The sequence below is a fragment of the Bicyclus anynana genome, chromosome Z, assembly GCF_947172395.1.
Source record: "Bicyclus anynana chromosome Z, ilBicAnyn1.1, whole genome shotgun sequence".
NCBI lineage: Eukaryota > Metazoa > Arthropoda > Insecta > Lepidoptera > Nymphalidae > Bicyclus > Bicyclus anynana.
The window spans coordinates 12,480,093-12,498,389 of record NC_069110.1 but is presented as its reverse complement, the minus strand read 5'-3'; the positions used below and the strand labels follow the sequence as shown (position 1 = coordinate 12,498,389).

The 18,297-nt window shown below is 37.0% G+C and overlaps 1 protein-coding gene across 1 annotated transcript in view; it reads right to left on the bottom strand.

Annotated features, from left to right (window-relative positions):
- The window catches only part of LOC112049121 (dynein axonemal heavy chain 5), a 55,991-nt gene that overhangs the window by 36,486 nt on the left and 1,208 nt on the right, over positions 1–18,297 (bottom strand). Inside the window, exons 3-17 of the mRNA XM_052890610.1 lie at positions 17,941–18,212; positions 16,110–16,213; positions 15,172–15,332; positions 14,605–14,721; positions 13,880–14,161; positions 10,432–10,756; positions 9,695–9,918; positions 8,702–8,849; positions 7,114–7,295; positions 6,371–6,574; positions 3,842–4,115; positions 3,017–3,071; positions 1,966–2,105; positions 1,522–1,670; positions 857–978 (exon numbers count right to left, since the gene is read on the bottom strand). Of these exons, the coding sequence (XP_052746570.1) occupies positions 857–978; positions 1,522–1,670; positions 1,966–2,105; positions 3,017–3,071; positions 3,842–4,115; positions 6,371–6,574; positions 7,114–7,295; positions 8,702–8,849; positions 9,695–9,918; positions 10,432–10,756; positions 13,880–14,161; positions 14,605–14,721; positions 15,172–15,332; positions 16,110–16,213; positions 17,941–18,212 (2,759 nt within the window). The remainder of the gene's footprint in view (positions 1–856; positions 979–1,521; positions 1,671–1,965; positions 2,106–3,016; positions 3,072–3,841; positions 4,116–6,370; positions 6,575–7,113; positions 7,296–8,701; positions 8,850–9,694; positions 9,919–10,431; positions 10,757–13,879; positions 14,162–14,604; positions 14,722–15,171; positions 15,333–16,109; positions 16,214–17,940; positions 18,213–18,297) is intronic.

The following is an 18,297-nucleotide window of genomic DNA, read 5'->3' as shown; positions in this document are numbered from 1 at the left end:
TTTTTTTGTGTCAAAATTAGCTACCTGCATCCTACTTTAGGTACATATAAAATGACTTCAGTCAGTGACACCAAACAGAAAGGGCTTGTTGCTAAGAATTTAGCCTTTCATTGCAAAAAGAAAAAGATCCCAGCGCTGATTTTCAGCTGAGACCCGTGTGACAAATGAAACGAGTTAATTTTATTTTATAATATGTAGGCGAGCGCTTGTTTGCAATCATGCTTAACAGTAAGCGATGATGCAGCCTATGCTGGAACGCGCTTCCGCTAGAAGATTTATATTCAATCTTGACTTGAATATCCCTACCACCTACAAAATGGGTATATGATGTTATCGCCGTGTTGCAACGACTTGCGGTACGGACTACTTCAGTGAGCTCGTGGCGTTAGAGCCGTCCACATCTCTTGTTGTGTAATTCTTTATGGGTTACTTGGGATAGGCTAGGAGAGTGACTTGAGTGGAAAAGAGGATCAGTGTTTGTTAACAGTAAAAGGTACCTTTAACCCTACACACAACGTTCACAAGTGCGTGACTTCACTCAAGGTCATTCTCTGTGATTTTAGGGTCTTATTTTGGTTACAGTTTAATTTGTTAATTAAGTTGTCCTAACAAATGTTGTGAATTATGTTCTTCATCAACCTTTGTTCGACATTAGTTTTCTTATTTTTGTAATCACCTCTGAGTCCGCTAAAAATAACAGTAGCTGGAATGGCATTCCAACGTCGTACGCGTCCATCAACTAAGTATGGACTAGACTAAAATTACTAATAAAAACCTTTAAAATACTTCAAAATTGAAAAATCTTAAAAAAAAAATATAATGATGATCGTTTTAATATTTTTACTTACCCGCAAACTCATCTTGTGTGAACTGCTTAATGATGAGATCTAGGGCGCGTCTTGTGACCTTAATGAGTACGTCGATGACCTTCCGACTGTAGTATCGACGCATTTCGCTCACTGCATTCTTAACCATTTCCTACAAACACAAAACGAGTATGTAGTAAATAGCCTAAAGCGGCACTCTCTGCGCAAGGCGATAATGTCCTCATTAATTTGACACCTTTTAATTTATAAATACCTGCATACTTTCTAAATTAGTTAAGTACGGTGTTGACGGCCTCCGTGGCGCAGTGGTATGCGCGGTGGATTTACAAGACGGAGGTCCTGGGTTTTGGTAATTGGTCCAGGGCTGGCTGAGGCTTCGACCGTGGCTTGTTACCACCCTACCGGCTAAGACGTACCGCCAAGTGATTTAGCGTTCCGGTACCCGAAACCGAAAGGAGTGTAGGGTTTCATCTTAACACATTAGCCCGCTTCCATCTTAGATTACATCATCATATACCATCAGGTGAGATTGTAGTTAAGGGTTGTAAAAAATAAAAAATTAACATTATTACCATCAACTTGTAATGGAACAGCATCTATGGGTCTACGCTCCATATCCCTCCCTCATCTCTCTCCCAAAAGGAAGGATGCCAGGCCCTTTGGTGGGCCTTTAAAATAGGCTGATAGTGATTACCTGCATGCTCTTAGAGAGTCCACCAGCAGGGATGGAGAGCAGCCTATGTGGGCTCTCGAAACACTCCCAAACTGCGGACCAGTCTTGCTGCCCGCTAGTCGTCGACTCGTTCAACGTTGATGCTGCCCCGCTGGTTGTTTGAGCATCATCTGCGTTGACGTAAACCATATATACTATGCCGACTGATTATTAAAAAAAAAAAAAACAAAAGTTAAGGTAAAAGTTGGGTTTCACAGTAAAACCCAACTATGGATAATTTTAATATGGATTTGTAGAATTTATACTTATAATAAAACTGTAACAGGTCAAATTATGTACATTCAGGATATGAATTTTGGGAAAACTGATTCTGAAATTAATACTGAAGCCAAAAATATTATTTTTAGATTTTTGTCTGTCTGTTTGTCTCTCCATATGTTTGTTAACCGGGCATCACATACATACCATCTGCAATAAGAAATTCAAAATCTGGGTTGATATCTATAGGTTTAGCTTGCTGAGCCGCTTTCTTAACGAGATCCAAAACTTCTTCGACTGCCTCCTCAACCATCAAACTCTTTCTGTTAAGTTCGACGCATGCGCTTCTATAATAAACATGTGAAGGTTTAAACATCAATAGGGCGTCATCAATGTGGTACCTACAGTACGAAATAACATACAAACCAAGTTTCCTTAAATAGATAGGTATGTCTTAGATTTGACCAGTAGCTTAGCTAGGTAATCAAGGGCCCTTGTGCAAATAACACACTAAACTGAATTTCCATAAATAGATAAGTCTTAGATTTGACCAGTGGCGTAGCTAGGTAATCAAGGGCCCTTGTGCAAATAACATACTAAACTTATTTTATATAAATAGATACTTATGTCTTGGATTTGATCAGTGGCGTAGCTAGGTAATCAAGTGACCTTGTGCAAATAACATACTAAACTAAATTTCCATAAATAGATAAGTCTTAGATTTGACCAGTGACGTAGCTAGGTAACCAAGGGCCCTAGTACAAATAAAAAATGGGGCCCACTACTATCTAAACTGGTTAGTTTTTATCAACTAAAAATATTCATCAGCTGTTTTTCGTTTTCGAAATTTTATAAGTTCAATTCGATCGCAATTTTCTGGTAAGGATGCGAGGGCCCCCTGAGCTTGAGTACAAGCCGTCAGGCCCTGGGACATTGCACCATGAGTAGCTACGCTATTGGATTTGACACACCAACTTATGGAAACATACACTTTGGAAAATATTTTTTGAAAAGCAATAAAATAATAATAAAACAGACAACAATATTAATGCGCATCATAGGTAGGTACAGAAAAAATATGTGCTTTTTGCACATAACATAACAAAAAATACATTAAGTAGGTATGAGATGCGTGCTGTTCCAAGCTTTTGTTCGCTAAGTTATTGCTTGTACTATTCGGTAGGTATTCCGTGTTTATAGCGCGATTGTGGGTAGTGCAATATATACCTAAACCTAGTACAAAACAATAGTATCATACCGACATCCACTGTCTACGTGTTCTATAAATTCTTCTACAGACCAAGGCGTTTCTTCTGAAATTAATAAAATTGTAACTGATAAACTTATGGTTTCGAAAATTTACTTTAATTTTAATTGAAAAACATTATTCTTATTAAAAAGTGCCTAAACTAAATTCATCATCAATTTCAGCCGACGGGCAATCACTGCTGGAGATAGATCACTTATAAGGACTTTCAAACACCACTGTCTGTACCCAGGGGATTCATGTGCCGCATATATCCAAAGGATTCCCATTACACGCTTTCACTTTTCATCATCATCATCATCATCATCATCATCATCATCATCATCATCATCATCATCATCATCATCATCATCATCATCATCATCATCATCATCATCATCATCATCATCATCATCATCATCATACCCATATTCGGCTCACTGCTGAGCGCGAGTCTCCTCTCAGAATGAGAGGGGTTGGGCCAATAGTCCACCTATTAGCCGAATTGGCCGAATATGTTTTGATAATGATGAAAAAGCGAAAAGTCAGATTAGCAGACTTCACACACGTAGAAAATTAAAATAATTCTAAGATATACAGATTTCCTCACGATGTTTTTCTTTCACCGTTTGGGACACGTGATATTTAATTTCTTAAATATAATTAATTCTTAAATACAAAATAATTTCTTGCGCCCTCCGGAATCAGAGGCAGTGGTCAAATTTTTTTTTTGTATTTTTTTTTTTCTCTTTTTAATAAAAGTAAATAAAATTTTTGTGTGTTTTCAAGTCAATTGAATGTGTTTTTTGTTTTTATTTAATACTTTAGCATCCTTACCGGGCAATGATATTAGATTAACATCTTGCATTCCCGACAGCACATAAATTATTCTGTTAGTGTATATATCATGTACTCTAGTAACTAGTACATCGAAGCTGTTTATAGCAGCGTTAGCGCGATCAATGAACTCCTTCCAATCTTCGCTAGTCCAGACCACTGTTCGAAGACCGGGGAGTAAAAGAGAGGAAAGCCGGACCACTTGAGGCAAGAGTAAAGGTCGCACCTCTAGTTTCACTTGCCTAACAGTGCGTAGATAATCTTCCATTAAAAACTGTAAGAAACATAAGCAATAAAAAAAGAAATAAAAAAAAATCATTTTTAAATTGTGCTACATATAATAGACTAGTAGATGCCGCGCGGTTTCACGCGCGTAGTTCCCGTTCCCGTAGGAATACAGGGATAAAATATAGCCTATAGCATTCGTCGATAAATGGGCTATCTAACACTGAAATATTATTTCAAACCGGACCAGTAGTTCCTGAGACTAGCGCGTTCAAACAAACAAAAAACAAACTCTTCAGCTTTATAATATTAGTATAGATTAACACTATTATCAGTGGCGTAGTTAGGTAATCAAGGGCCCTGGTGCAAATAAAAAAATGGGTATCTAAACTGGTTAGATTTTATCAAGTTAAAATATGAAATACACACATTTTGTGTACAAATACATAAAAATAATAAGTACTATTAATAAGTGTACTAATAAGCTCTTTTTCGTTTTCTAAATCTTCTAATGCATGTATCTGCAAAGAAATAAATTGATTGATTGATTGATCTTATTTCAGTTCGATCGCGATTTTCTGGTAAGGAGTCTAGGCTAGAAGGCCCTGGGGCATTGCACCGCCTATCCCCTGGGTAGCTACGCTATTGACTATTATAGTGATAGTGACCTGATGCCTCGACTACTTGGGCAAATTAAAGTCAAAAGTAGTACAGGCCTCAGAACACCACTATGTCATGCCTGGCACAACCCTAAAAATGGTTAGCTCAGCATTGTGCTGCACATACCCAGAAAATATTGGGCATACAGGTACATGTACCGACTCTTAAATCTATGGTGCGAGACGAGATACTCCTCTCCACAATTTTCTAAGATTATAATGCAAATATTGAACCTGCGCAAACTTCTACAGCTTTTGATATTAAATTGCGCATTATTTACATGATAATTGTGTCCACGTACCGAATTTATGGGCGTACAATAATTAACCGACATTGTCAACCATAACCAAGTTGAGCCACATATCATGTTTTGTTTATACTGCATTATTTATGGCGGTCGCACGCGTTATTGACACCTGACATCGTCAGCTGCTTTGGTCATTCCTTTTTATCTTTCAACGTAACATTTGTATAATTAAATTCATCCGCCTCATCATATTACATTTGTGTATGTATTTAATTATGAATCATTGGAGTCAGCAGTAAACGGATAACATTGCGATATACTTTCTTGGAATCTATAGATAGGACGCGCGATTTAGTACCTAGGTGTGACGTATTTGTTTGTTGCTATTGTTTGGACAATGCCACTCAATAATACCTACTTGGACTATATTATGACCAACAGGCGAACTTTCCCAGTTTAACATGAAGCAAACACACTGAATTGACATAGACAGAAACACATACGAGATTGTAAAATGAGCTTGGTCCATAGAGTGTCATTTTGAACAAGTAAATTGTTTCGTACTTACATTTAATAGGTCGCGTTATTTTTATCTCATAAATGTGTTATTGACCAGGATCATTATAAGTTCATTTAAGTATTTAGTATAATATAGTACCTTCAACCATTATGTACGATTTTGTTAACAGATCTTGTACTAAAAACGCAAGTTTTAATTATGTAAATGGTTCAGGTTTCAAGAAGCCGTTTTTCGGCGAAATAATTCGCGTGTCAGCAGTAAGTGCCTACGATAACCGCCGGTATGTAGGCCTGGTCTTACGCAAGTCAGCAAAACGTGTGATAATATTATAAAACTGAGTACGTTTTTGCTGATAACTCTTGCACTAAAAACGCAAGTTAGTACAAAATATAATAAATTTTGTATATACCTATGTACCTAAATGGTTTCAAAATTTAGTTAATTATTGCTAAGATGAAAAAATATTTGGGGTGGTGTGATGTTAGAGGCAGCACATAATATCACGTTTTTAGGTTTCCGAACGTACGCAGGAACCCATATAATACTCGCGCAAATTTTAACGTCTGTCTGTTTTTTTTTCTTTACAATCAATACACATACCATCAATTATAAAGAAATATAAAAGAAAGTTGAGTACCTAAGTAACACCATTCCATGAATCAAGAATGGCTTATAGTATTTGGATAAAATCTGACACTATTTGGCATCTATTTAAAGATTATATCTGCGATATAAGCTAAGATGCTACTTTTTCCAATATTATAGCTAAATAATTATGAAATGGCAGACAAATAATAAAATACGCTCGCTGTTAGAAAAGTAACTACAATAATTTTATCATGTTCTTATTTTGATAGTTTAAATGATGTTTACTAACCTGTAATGAGTCGTTTACAAGAGTGAAGTAATTTTTCTTTGCATACAAAGAGTGACAGACTATTGGTAGTTCCAGACCCATTTTAACAAGACAGTCGGATTCCCTGATCAAGAGCTTGATGGTACGGTCCAAGTTAACGACAATTCGGCCAGAGTCATCTATTTTTAATAGGGTATTGTTTAGACTGTCATCTACGTCCCAAAGCTAAAAGAAAAACGAAAAAAAGGAAAAACTGTAAGTTATTTTAGTTTTATACATTTATACAAGCAACTTTATAATTGCAAAAAAAAGTTAAGTTCTAAAACTAAATTCAGGTTGAGTTGACGCAAGTTTTATACCAATTTATAAACGGCGATAAGATTAAAGAAGTTTTTAAAATGTTTTTACAATTTATTTCCATACATTTTTTTTAAAGGACATTTTCACAATATAGTTGCTTCAATATGCATTACATCTTGATTGGATTTTGACGGCCTCCGTGGCGTAGTGGTATGCGCGGTGGATTTACAAGACGGAGATCCTGGGTTCGATCCCCGACTGGGCTGAATGAGATTTTAATTGGTGTAGGTCTGGCTGATGGGGGGCTTCCTCCGTGGTTAGTTACCACCCTACCGACAAAGTCATTCCTCCTAACAAGTTAGCCCGCTTCCGTCTTAGATTGCATCATCACTTACCATCAGGTGAGATTGTAGTCAAGGGCTAACTTGTAGATAATAAAAAAAAACAATTTACTAATACATTACGTTCTGGTTCATCCACACTGCACGCATCGTCTCCTCGTAGTTGTATATGAGTGTGCGCGTGACTGCGTACTTGCGCATCATGTCGGCGGCAGTGGGCAGCGCGCGCAGAACCGCGTGCGCGCACACACTCTCCACTGTCTCCGTCATGTTGTACATCAGGCACCGGGCCCATTTTATGCGGCCTACCGACAGAAAGGCTACAATTGGAGGCTTTCACTGCTTTATGCAGTCCTTACAAAAAAGAATAATAAAATGAAAAATTAACATTACTAACATAATATAAAAAAAAAATTAGATAATATCAACTAACCCACTAACAATCTATAAAACTTGTAAACCTTAAGAATAATTTTCAAACAATGTCTGTAATTGTAAGTAAATAAGGCTATTATTATTATTATTTTTTATTTACCGACAGAAATGGTCATTTCAGGTGTTCCGTAGCCAACAAAGAAAAAACTAGCTACACCACAACCGCACATTCATAACACATTTACTCGAACGTGTGTAAAGTCTGCCAATCCGCATTGGGCCAGCGTGATGGACTATTAGTCTAACCTCTCCCATTTTGAGCGGAGACTCGACTTTGGGCCGAATATGGTCGATTGGCTGATTAATGGCTGTTATTGTCCATATAAGTTAATTCCCGAGGTTCAAATTCACTCAGCGGGCGATGGAGCGAGCTATGCTTGGAGTTTGACTGCGTGATCGAATCAGGAATGAGGAGATCCGCAGACGAACCAAAGTCACATAGCTCAGCGAGTCGCGGAGCTGAAGTGGCAATGGGCTGGCCACATAGTTCGAAAAGCCGATGGACGTTGTGGTCCCAAGGTGCTGGAATGGCGACCCTGCACCGGAGAGCAGTGTTGGTCGACTCCCCTTTAGGTGGACCGAGGATATCAGGGAGCCGCTGGATGCTGGCGGCTCGAGATCGTTGTGCTTGGAAGTCCATGCAAGAGGCCTATGTCCAGCAGTGGACGTCTATCGGCTGATAAGGTAAGGTAATTGTTGTTAATTATAATGATGAAAGGTCAACAACGAACCTTTATATTTTCTCCATATGAGCGGACTGGACAAATTCCTGCTATTACTAAGCAAACTTATTACGCTTATAGACAGCACAATGTAAACAAGCACCTTTGTAACATGGTGTGTTCTAAACGGCACAGTAAACTGCACCATTACTAATTATACGGCATCCATTACTAATCATACGGCATCTATTTTATGTATCCGTAGTATGCTACGGATGCAGCATAGTAATTTGCAAGCTCCTTACGTAAGTAGCTTATTTGAGTATCTGACTCAGCGCGCCTCTCTGTCCGCTGTTTAACTCTGAGACTATTAGTACTAAAATACTATAATTCTGAAAGCCTCAATAGCTCAACGGTAAGAGCGGTCGAACTCATCACCGAGGGGTGGTGGTTCGAGCCCCGCCCCGTTGGTCTATTGTCGTACCCACTCCTAGCACAGTCTTTTCAGACTAGTTGGAAGGGAATGGGAATATTGGTCATATTATAAAATATATGGCAAATATTCTTTTAAAAAAAAAAAGAAAAAGTTCAACATAAATAGGTATATGACGTACCAGCAACAGGTGAATAGTTTCTGGGTAGCGGAGGATCTTCTTTTTGTCGTTTAAACATCTTCATAATTTTGTCCACTTCTTTTTCACTATGCTTTAACACTCTGTCATATTTCTCACTAAGTTTTGTAATTTGTATTTTTTGGCTAACCTAAAAATGTAAATTGTATATTATGAAACACTAAATCATGCATATTTAGCTACAAAATATGATAATAAGCTTTTTATTGTTATAGTTTAAGATAAATATTAGAAACGACCTTCACCCATCTGTTTAACTGATTAAAAGTGTTTTATATCAAAATTAGGGTGCTAAAAATATGTTCTGAGTTGCCTCAAAAACTCCGGGTCAAACTATCATTAATGATAGTTAATTATGGTTAATATTAGTTTGGCTTGGCATTTTTTAGGCAATCTACTTGCAATATCTTTTTTAACTTACTAAATTTGATATAAAGCACTTTTCATCCATTAAACAGATGGGTGATGGTCGTTTCTAATTCGGATCTTAGACTATAAAAATAAAAAAGCTTATTTTCATATTTTGTAGCTGAATATAAGTGCAACATATGTAAGCTCAGTATTAGTGACATCAGAAATGAATTCTTTTACAAGTTAGCCCTCGACTACAATCTCACCTGATGGTAAGTGATGATGCAATCTAAGATGGAAGCGGGGTAACTTGTTAGGAGTAGGATTAAAATCCACAAAATCCACATCCCTTTCGGTTTCTACACGACATCGGACCGGAACGGTAATTCGCTTGGCGATACGTCTTTGTCGGTAGGGTGGTAACTAGCCACGGCCGAAGCCTCCCAGCCAGACCTGGACCAATTAAAAAAATCTCAATCGGCCCAGCCGGGGATCGAACCCAGGACCTCCGTCTTGTAAATCCATTGCGCCACGGAGGCCGTCGTCAGGCAGAAAAGCTGACCTCACCTAGTGAGGCAACACAAAGAAAAAGAAGAAGAACAGCATGCGTTTTTAAAACCCGACCTTTTCAAATCTTGTAAGGAATTTGATCCCTTGCGGAGTCTCCCAAACACTAGAAAAATTCACTTCTATCGTATTTCCAATTGATTCTTTGAGATTGTTTGTTTTTTCTTCGAATGCTTGATAATCCTTGTCGAATTCACTATTTCTGTAGTCGAGATAATCGTACTGACAGGATGTTACAGCTTTCGTTGCTTCGTTGAATGAATGCATTGCGTCTTCCAGATCTAAAACATAATACATAATATCAATAGCTCCATAAGCACGCAGGTATTTAAAACACATGAGACGCTACTGAAAATGTATATAATGTATATAATGTATGTAATGAATTTAAGGGAATGAGAATGCAATCTATGTGAAAATAAGTTACGTCAGATTGCTCAGGGATCTTGGAGTATAAGACAGATAAATAGATAGAAATAATTCATTTGTCAACACAACACAACTACTAACTTATAACTAATACATTTAAATCTAAAACTAATTAATGACAATACTAGTAAATGTGTTGTGCCAATAAAATGGACAGTTTTCTCGCTATATTTAAACATATTTGTCAATTTCTACAATGATAATATCTACTCGTATCTACGATAATATTTTATAGAGACAACGTTTGTGTGTTTGTTCGTTTTTGATTTTGTGAAGTTGTAGAGAACAATCTCTGATTTTACCACAGAACAGACAACGCTGAAAGCTAAAGCTGCTGGTATTTAATAATTTAAAATTACCCTTACCTTCGCCCAAAAGTAGTCCTTCCATTCGCTTCTCAAATAAATGATTATAATCATCCATCAAGTCAAACATTGTAATAATTTTATTTAATCTCTTGCAAAATGTATCGAATTTACCAAACACGTAGTTTTCTGAGAAACTAAATTGTTCCGTATTTGGTAGAAAAGGTTGGTTTTTCACAAATATGTAAGTATCCCGATAGGTTTTGTTTAGATTTATGCAGTGTACTAATTTATCTCTCACTAAGTCGCGCTCCTGTGACCAAATCGTCTCTTTGAAGCGACACGTTATGTATTGTTTGCACGTTTCAATCATTTGATTGGTTATCTGTAATTGAAACGATTTTAGTTATATAACTCAACTCTTTAACAAAAAAATTTAACCGACTTCAAAATCACAAAACTAAAAAGCGAAAAATAACATCGTATGTGCTACCTTCTGATCATTTTGAAGGCGGTACCAAGCCAGTGACGTATTAATTAAAGCCGTTTTTGAAAGGACTGTCGTTAAATCCTAAAAGTTTATGATTAAATCGGCTTTAGTTAATGCATAAGTGTGTTGTCACCACTCATTTTTCGCTTTTTAGTTTATTTTTGTGACTTTGAAGTCGGTTCAATTTTTTTTTCTAAAAAGATTTTATTTTTCTGATTTTAGTGTGTTCTAGCATTTAATTTTCATAAAAATCAGTTCAGTAACACAAAATTACTAAACCGATTTTCATGAAATTAAATGGGACCAATCTGTAATAAAAAAAACATACGCGTCGAATTGAGAACATCCTCCTTTCTTTGAAGTCGGTTAATAAGATAAAATTGAATTTTTTTTTTAAATTTTGGTCTGTCTGCCTGTTTGTCCTAGTCAGTCTCTGAAATGGCTGTATTTTGACGCTACATTTACTAGCAAAACGCATATGTTATGAGTAGGTACTAAGGTAAGGGAAGGTAAAATACTTTATATTTCGATATTCTTACAGAAAAGGAAACTAGGTACCCGGGTGAAACTGTAGGCACCAACTAAATTGTGACTTTAGAAAAACAATATTTTCATTCATATTGAAAGTCGAAAAAAGTTCAAAAGGACTATTTTCGTTGACTTTTAAATAAATAAAGGAAAACACCCATGCTCATCACACAAATCCTTTTTTTCGTAGTGGGAATCGAACCCACGGCCGTGGATGCAGAAGGCAGGGTCACTACCCACTGACGCCACGCAGCTGTCAAATTTCAGCAATTTGGTCGAAGATAGGTATCTTATAGACTTATAGTGAAGCTATGATTAAGGTAAAAATAAATATAATTTAAAGTACATATAAATATAGTTAAAATGTATTTACTAAAATTACCATTTGAATAATTTCATGTAAACAATTACTTGAAAAGAATAAATTATTTTGATTTGGAAGGCATTATATAATCGATACCGAAGCCAAAAATATTTTTTTTCGATTTTTTGTGTCTGTGTGTCTGTCTGCCCGTGATTTCGTTGACCGGGCATCACGCTGAAACTACTGAGAGAATTCAATTTTTATTGCAAAAGTAAAATAAAAAAAGTTGAAAGTTTATATGGAAAGTCCTTAATTTTTAGAGTTACAGTTTTAAAAATTTGTTCATAAATCATAAAAAAAATACGAAATATAATGTGATTCAAGAATTTTTTAAATTCGATCCCTAAAGTGGTCAAATAGGGCTTGAAAGGTTCCACGCGGACGAAGTCGCGGACGTCCGCTAGTTATATTATACAAAGCATTATTGAGACGAAAATGACCACCAGATCACCTAAAATTGTCCGGTGGACATCTTCGACTGGTTCTTACGAGGCTCATCATCGCTTATATAGCCTGTATGTCCCCTCTCGCCCCTCCGCGCGCCGTCTCCGGCGCAGTTCACTATTTCAGTGCGCGCACGGCAGCGCATCCATCTAAGGGAGCGAATGTTCATTTGGCAGTAATTTTTCAGCTGAAATTCATCGTATGTATCATACAATAATTCAGGAACGGATTCGAATTTTAGCCTCACAAATACTATTTAGCATATAAGCTGAATTAACACGAAAGATATTTTTAACCGAATTCTAAAAAAGGTAGGATGTTCTATCTCAATTTTTTTTTGTATGTTTGTTACCTCATAACTTCCTCATTTATTAACCAATTTTGATTTTTTTAAAGAGTATACTTCCAGATTAGTTAAATTTAATTTACACGAAAATCGGTTCAGTAATTATGTGTTAAAACCAAATTAACTGAAATAAGTTAAAAAAAACCGCCAGGACACACTAAAACAGAAAAATAAGTTCTTTTAACAAAAAAAATAGAACCGACTGCAAAGATGCATTAATCTAAAAAGCGAATAACAACATCGTACCTATGTACTTTCTATATCGTAACACAGGAAGAAAATAAGTTTCTTCACTTTTAGTATCACAAACAGTACATCCTATCTTAGATATTATATGACTGTCTGTGACACCAAATAGAAAGGGTTTACAGCTCAGCATTATATATTACTAGCTGACGCCTCGCGGTTTTACCCGCGTGGTTCCCGTTCCCGTAGGAAAACGGAGACAATATATAGCCTATAGCCTTCCTCGATAAATGGGCTATCTAACACTGAAAGAATTTTTGAAACCAGACCAGTAGTTCCTGAGATTAGCGCGTTCAATCAAACAAACAAACAAACTCTTCAGCTTTATAATATTAGTATAGATATCACAGCATCATTATTATAGCACAGATTATGTTACGTGCCTGCAAAATCACACATCGCACTTATGCACAACTTATGTTAGCTCAGATTATATTTATGTCTATATAGGTTTTATACTTCCTGAACACACAAATTGACATGATAGACAATATTGCTGCAAGTCAAGCAAAACAAAAAAAAAACACTGCCCGGCCTCTTTTCTTTTTGTTTTGCTACATTATACTTGTTTTACTATAGGTACTTTACTAAAAATATTCTCGGTTTTTTTTTTGTTAATATTTACAAGTTAGCCCTTGACTACAATCTCACCTGATGGTAAGTTATGATGCAGTCTAAGATGGAAACGGGCTAACTTGTTAGGAGGAGGATGAAAATCCACAATCCTTTCGGTTTCTACACGACATCGTACCGGAACGCTAAATCGCTTGGCGGTACGTCTTTGCCGGTAGGGTGGTAACTAGCCACGGCCGAAGCCTCCCACCAGCCAGACCTGGACTAATTAAGAAAATCTCAATCTGTCCAGCCGGGGATCGAACCCAGGACCTCCGATTTGTAAATCCACCGCGAATACCACGGCGCCACGGAGGCCGTCAAATTGGATTGGTATTATTTGTATATATAACTTTTGTTGTTTACAATGCAATCTAAATTAAATTATGACAATAAGCCACTTTTGTCTGTCTGTTTCGACGCGCTAGTGACATATCTAACCGTATAAAATCTTTGTTAGGGACGCCTTAAAACTTACTTTGACCATCAATGAAGATATTCTTTCCGATGTATTGTAAAACTGCGAAACGCTGTGAATCAGCCTGACCGTTTGAAGCAAGCTCAGTATGGAGTCTTTTATTTTAACAGGATCGTCCAGGTATAAAGAATGACAGCATTTCTCCATGGCTTGAATGAATTTAGCGTTGTCCTTAGCTTCATTGTAGCAGAAAGTTATCTTATGATCGGTGTCACGCCAGGTCTTAATGACTTTTGAGTTTGCAAGTTGTAAGCAGGTTAGGGTAAGTTGAACTTCAACGTTCTGAAAAGTGAAAAAGTAAGCCAAAGTCAAAGACAAAATAAACTTATTTCAATTAAGTTTATATTTATCATCATCATCATCATTATCAGCTGATTGACGTCCACTGTTGGGCATAGGACTCTTGCATGGATTTATAAGCAAAACGATCTTGAGCCGCCAGCATCCAGCGGCTCCCTGCAACCCGCTTGATGTCCTAAGTCCACCTAGGTGGCGGTCAACACTGAGATTTCCGGTATAAAGTCGGTCGGTAAGTTTAGTTTAGCACTTTTGAAAAGTTAGGTTAGATATGTCATGTGATAATAGTGATAACAATTATTAATCATCATCAGGTGGACTGAGCGAGTCGCAGAGCTATATGCTGCAGTGAACTTGGCTTATATGATGATGATGATGATGATGATGATGATGATGATGATGTGTGAGAGAATTTTGATTTTATTAACCTGTAGGTATGAGACCAGTTGAGAAAACTGCGCTCCTCTCTTTTTCCAATACTCCAGTTCATCTTGAGGACCACTTGAATCCACTTCCCGTCTCAGCTGTTCGCTCTCGCTCAGTATCTATAAAGATGTGACATAAAATTATTCATTCAAAACAACTCTCTTTTATCAAATGATAGGCATCGTGACCAGTCACCACCCTCATATTAACCACGTTAAATAGCTTGGTGGTACGTGTTTGCGCGTACCCCCAAGCTATTTAACGTTCCGGTACGATGTCGCGTAGAAGAAGCCCGCTTCTATCTAAAATTGCATCGTCACTTAACATCAGGTGAGATCGCAATCAAGAGTTCAACTTGTCTTTGAATAAAATATACTTACCATTATCTATAAAAAATTAAAAAAAGAAAAAATTCAACCGACTTCCAGTACAAAAACGTACCTACCCACTAAACTTACAAGCGAAAGATCGTATTTAAAACCGAACCGAAAACACCGTTTCTTAAATATATATTTAGTACCCTCAACAATGAAAAGTGAATCAAAGGTGTTTTGGTCGTCAGTTCTCACCTCCATTATCTTTTTAATCCATTCGTTCACCCTTTCTTCCAATGTTGTAATCGTGCTGGGATTTTTGATCATTTCCTTCAATTCCGCTTGATCGGTTAAATTCGCCATCAATGCTTGTCCGTCGTCAAATAGATTCATTTGATTGCACACTTCTTCGCATACTGTCAATCAAAGGTACAATATAATGTCGTTGCTGTCAACGATAGGTAATATTAAATTAATAAGAGGGATAAAGTGACCCGCAATACACAGCGAGCGAATAAATACTCGTAGTACGAAAAATGTATTTCATTTTAGCACGAAATGAAAAATGTGAACAAAGTTTTTTATTGGCATTATGATTGCGAGAAATAAAATAAATTGTTTTATTTCTGGAAATTTACCGCAGTTGCCGTTGCCAAATTATGAGGTTACTTAATGAAAAATTATTACCGGCAATTTTTTTTTTTTAACTATTATAATATAGATCACTTATAGACTGCTTGCATTTACGTTTCTTTATAACGCTGCACATAAGTTGTTTTAATGCTATGTTTTGGTGGCGAAACAACGATCTAGCTGGATTACGTTTTATTGAAAACGTACCTAAAATTACCCAATACAGCTCGGTGATCCAGGTAATTCATTTCAATCTATACTAATATATAAAGCCGACGAGTTTGTTTGTTTGTTTGATTGAACGCGCTAATCTCAGGAACTGCTGGTTCGATCTGAACAATTCTTTCAGTGTTAGATAGCCCATTTATCGAGGAAACAAGCATTTATATATTATCCCAGTATTCCTACAGAAACGAGAACCACGCGGGTGAAACCGCGCGGCGTCAGCTAGTTAAAAAATACTTGTGTAATACGGGTACCTTTTAATGCACTGCAAAACGATCTCAATCCGGGTAGCAGTTGGTTTTTGACGATCGGGAATCGCGTTTCGTCTTCATCACCGTCGGTCGTGGGGTGAGCCAGTGCACTCATGTACACGTGTTCCATTACACGCTCCACTGCTGTCACCAAACCTACTCGCTCAGCATTTAGAATGCCACAGAATCTACAAAAGAATTGTACATAACATAACCATTATACCTTCCAAAGCCGACACCACGCGGCTTAACCCGTTCCTGTGAGAATACGGGAATAAAATATAGCCTATAACACTTAGAAATAACGTGGCTTTTAAACGTGGTAAAAGAATTTTCCACGTTTTCGGTTACGGTTTAGTAGGTCCAGAGATCACCCTTACTACACCACAAACGACGACCTCTGAGGCGCAGTGGTATGCGCGGATTTACAAGACGGAGGTCCTGGGTTCGATCATCGGCTGGGCCGATTGAGATTTTCTTAATTGGTCCAAGTCTGGCTGGTGGGAGGCTTCGGCCGTGACTAGTTACCACCCTAACGGTAAAGACGCACCGTCAAGCGATTTAGTGTTCCGGTACGATGTCGTGTAGAAACCGCAAAGGGGTGTGGATTTTCATCCTCCTCCTAACAAGTTAGCCCGCTTCCATCTTAGACTGCATCATCACTTACCATCAGGTGAGATTGTAGTCAAGGGCAAACTTGTAAAGAATAAAAAAAAACAACATAACTTTTAGACCTTCCCTTAGACATAACATTTAGACACCATAACATAACCTTTAGACACCCCACGGCTTAACCCGCGTTGCCGTTCCTGTGAGAATACGGAAATAAAATATAGCCTATGATACTCAGAAATAACGTCTCTTTTGAACGTGGTAAAAGAATTTTCCAAATCGGTTTAGTAGGTCCAGAGATCACCACTACTAAACCACAAACTTTACATCCTCATAATATAAGACTCTTCTTATTACTAATAGTTTAGGGCTGCGGAGCTATGCTACGCTATATTATCTTCAGATATACAGTGTTTTGTAGTACATTCATTAATAAGGTCCTCGCACATGGTTAAGGCATTGAATTTTTTTTTCAAATCTCAAAAAGATTTAGTGTTTTGTCTAAGTATGGCAGAGGGGGCATCTACAGACTCATTTATATAATTTCTGCATATTTAGTGGACCTTTCACTATATACATATGCCCAACATACTATCAATCAAGTCTAGCTAAAATTTAAAAATAACTTGATACGAGTATCTATCTGCACTATATTAAGAGAGTAGAAATCGAGTTTCTGTATTTTGACCTTTAACAAAAATCAAGTTGGGCGATTAGAAATGAGCAATAGAATACAAAAATATTTTTATTATTTTTTTTGTCTGACTGTCTGTCCGTTTGTCCTTCTGTCTGTATGGTCGCGCTATTTACTAGTTCTAAAATCTATTTAGATATGTGGCTGACTGATTGATAAAAGATTATTATTTTTAAAAGTAAAAATATGTAAGTAATAAACATGTTATTATTCTAACATCTTGTATTTTTTCGCTACTAAGGTGAAAATTTGTATGTGTCACACGAGAGCAATTTTGCTTCTTGTGCCTTTGAATCCCTCACAATGCTCACGATTCCAACTTCAATTATTATAGAATCCTTCGCTTGCTCGGGATTCAAACTTGGCGCTCGCGGCGCAAATGAACTTTAAACTGTTGATAATTTTTTTTTGTTTTTATGTAGAAAATGCGCCATTTTTGAGCTAGAGATATGAAAATGTATTTTTGATAAGGTAAGTCAGTCTAAAGTTTATGTAACCCTAATTTATGATTTTTATTTGAATTAAAGTTAATTTGAGCCCTTTTTGAAAACTAAATTTCATTTTAAATTAATGAAATAGGTATTAAAATTCCTCCAAAAATAGACTTACAAATCTTTATGAAATCCTTCCTCAGGTAATTGCTTGCTGACATTTATACGAAACATATAAATGCACACGCCTGTAAACTTGACGTCCCAACCGTCGGATAGAAAGAGTTTCCTCTTCACAGTGATGAGGGGCGGTGGCTGTTTTCCCTGACCTTGTTGTCGCGACTTGGTGCCTTCTGGTAGCGGACGTTGTTCTATCTCTTCCACATCTTGGTAATACCATAGCAATTTATTCCTCATGTGCGGGAGAAATAATTGGTTGATGTCATCCAGCTAAACATCAGAGACAATTCTTTAAATTTCATCATCATCATTATCAGCCGATGGACGTTCACTGCTAAGCATCGGCCTCTCATAA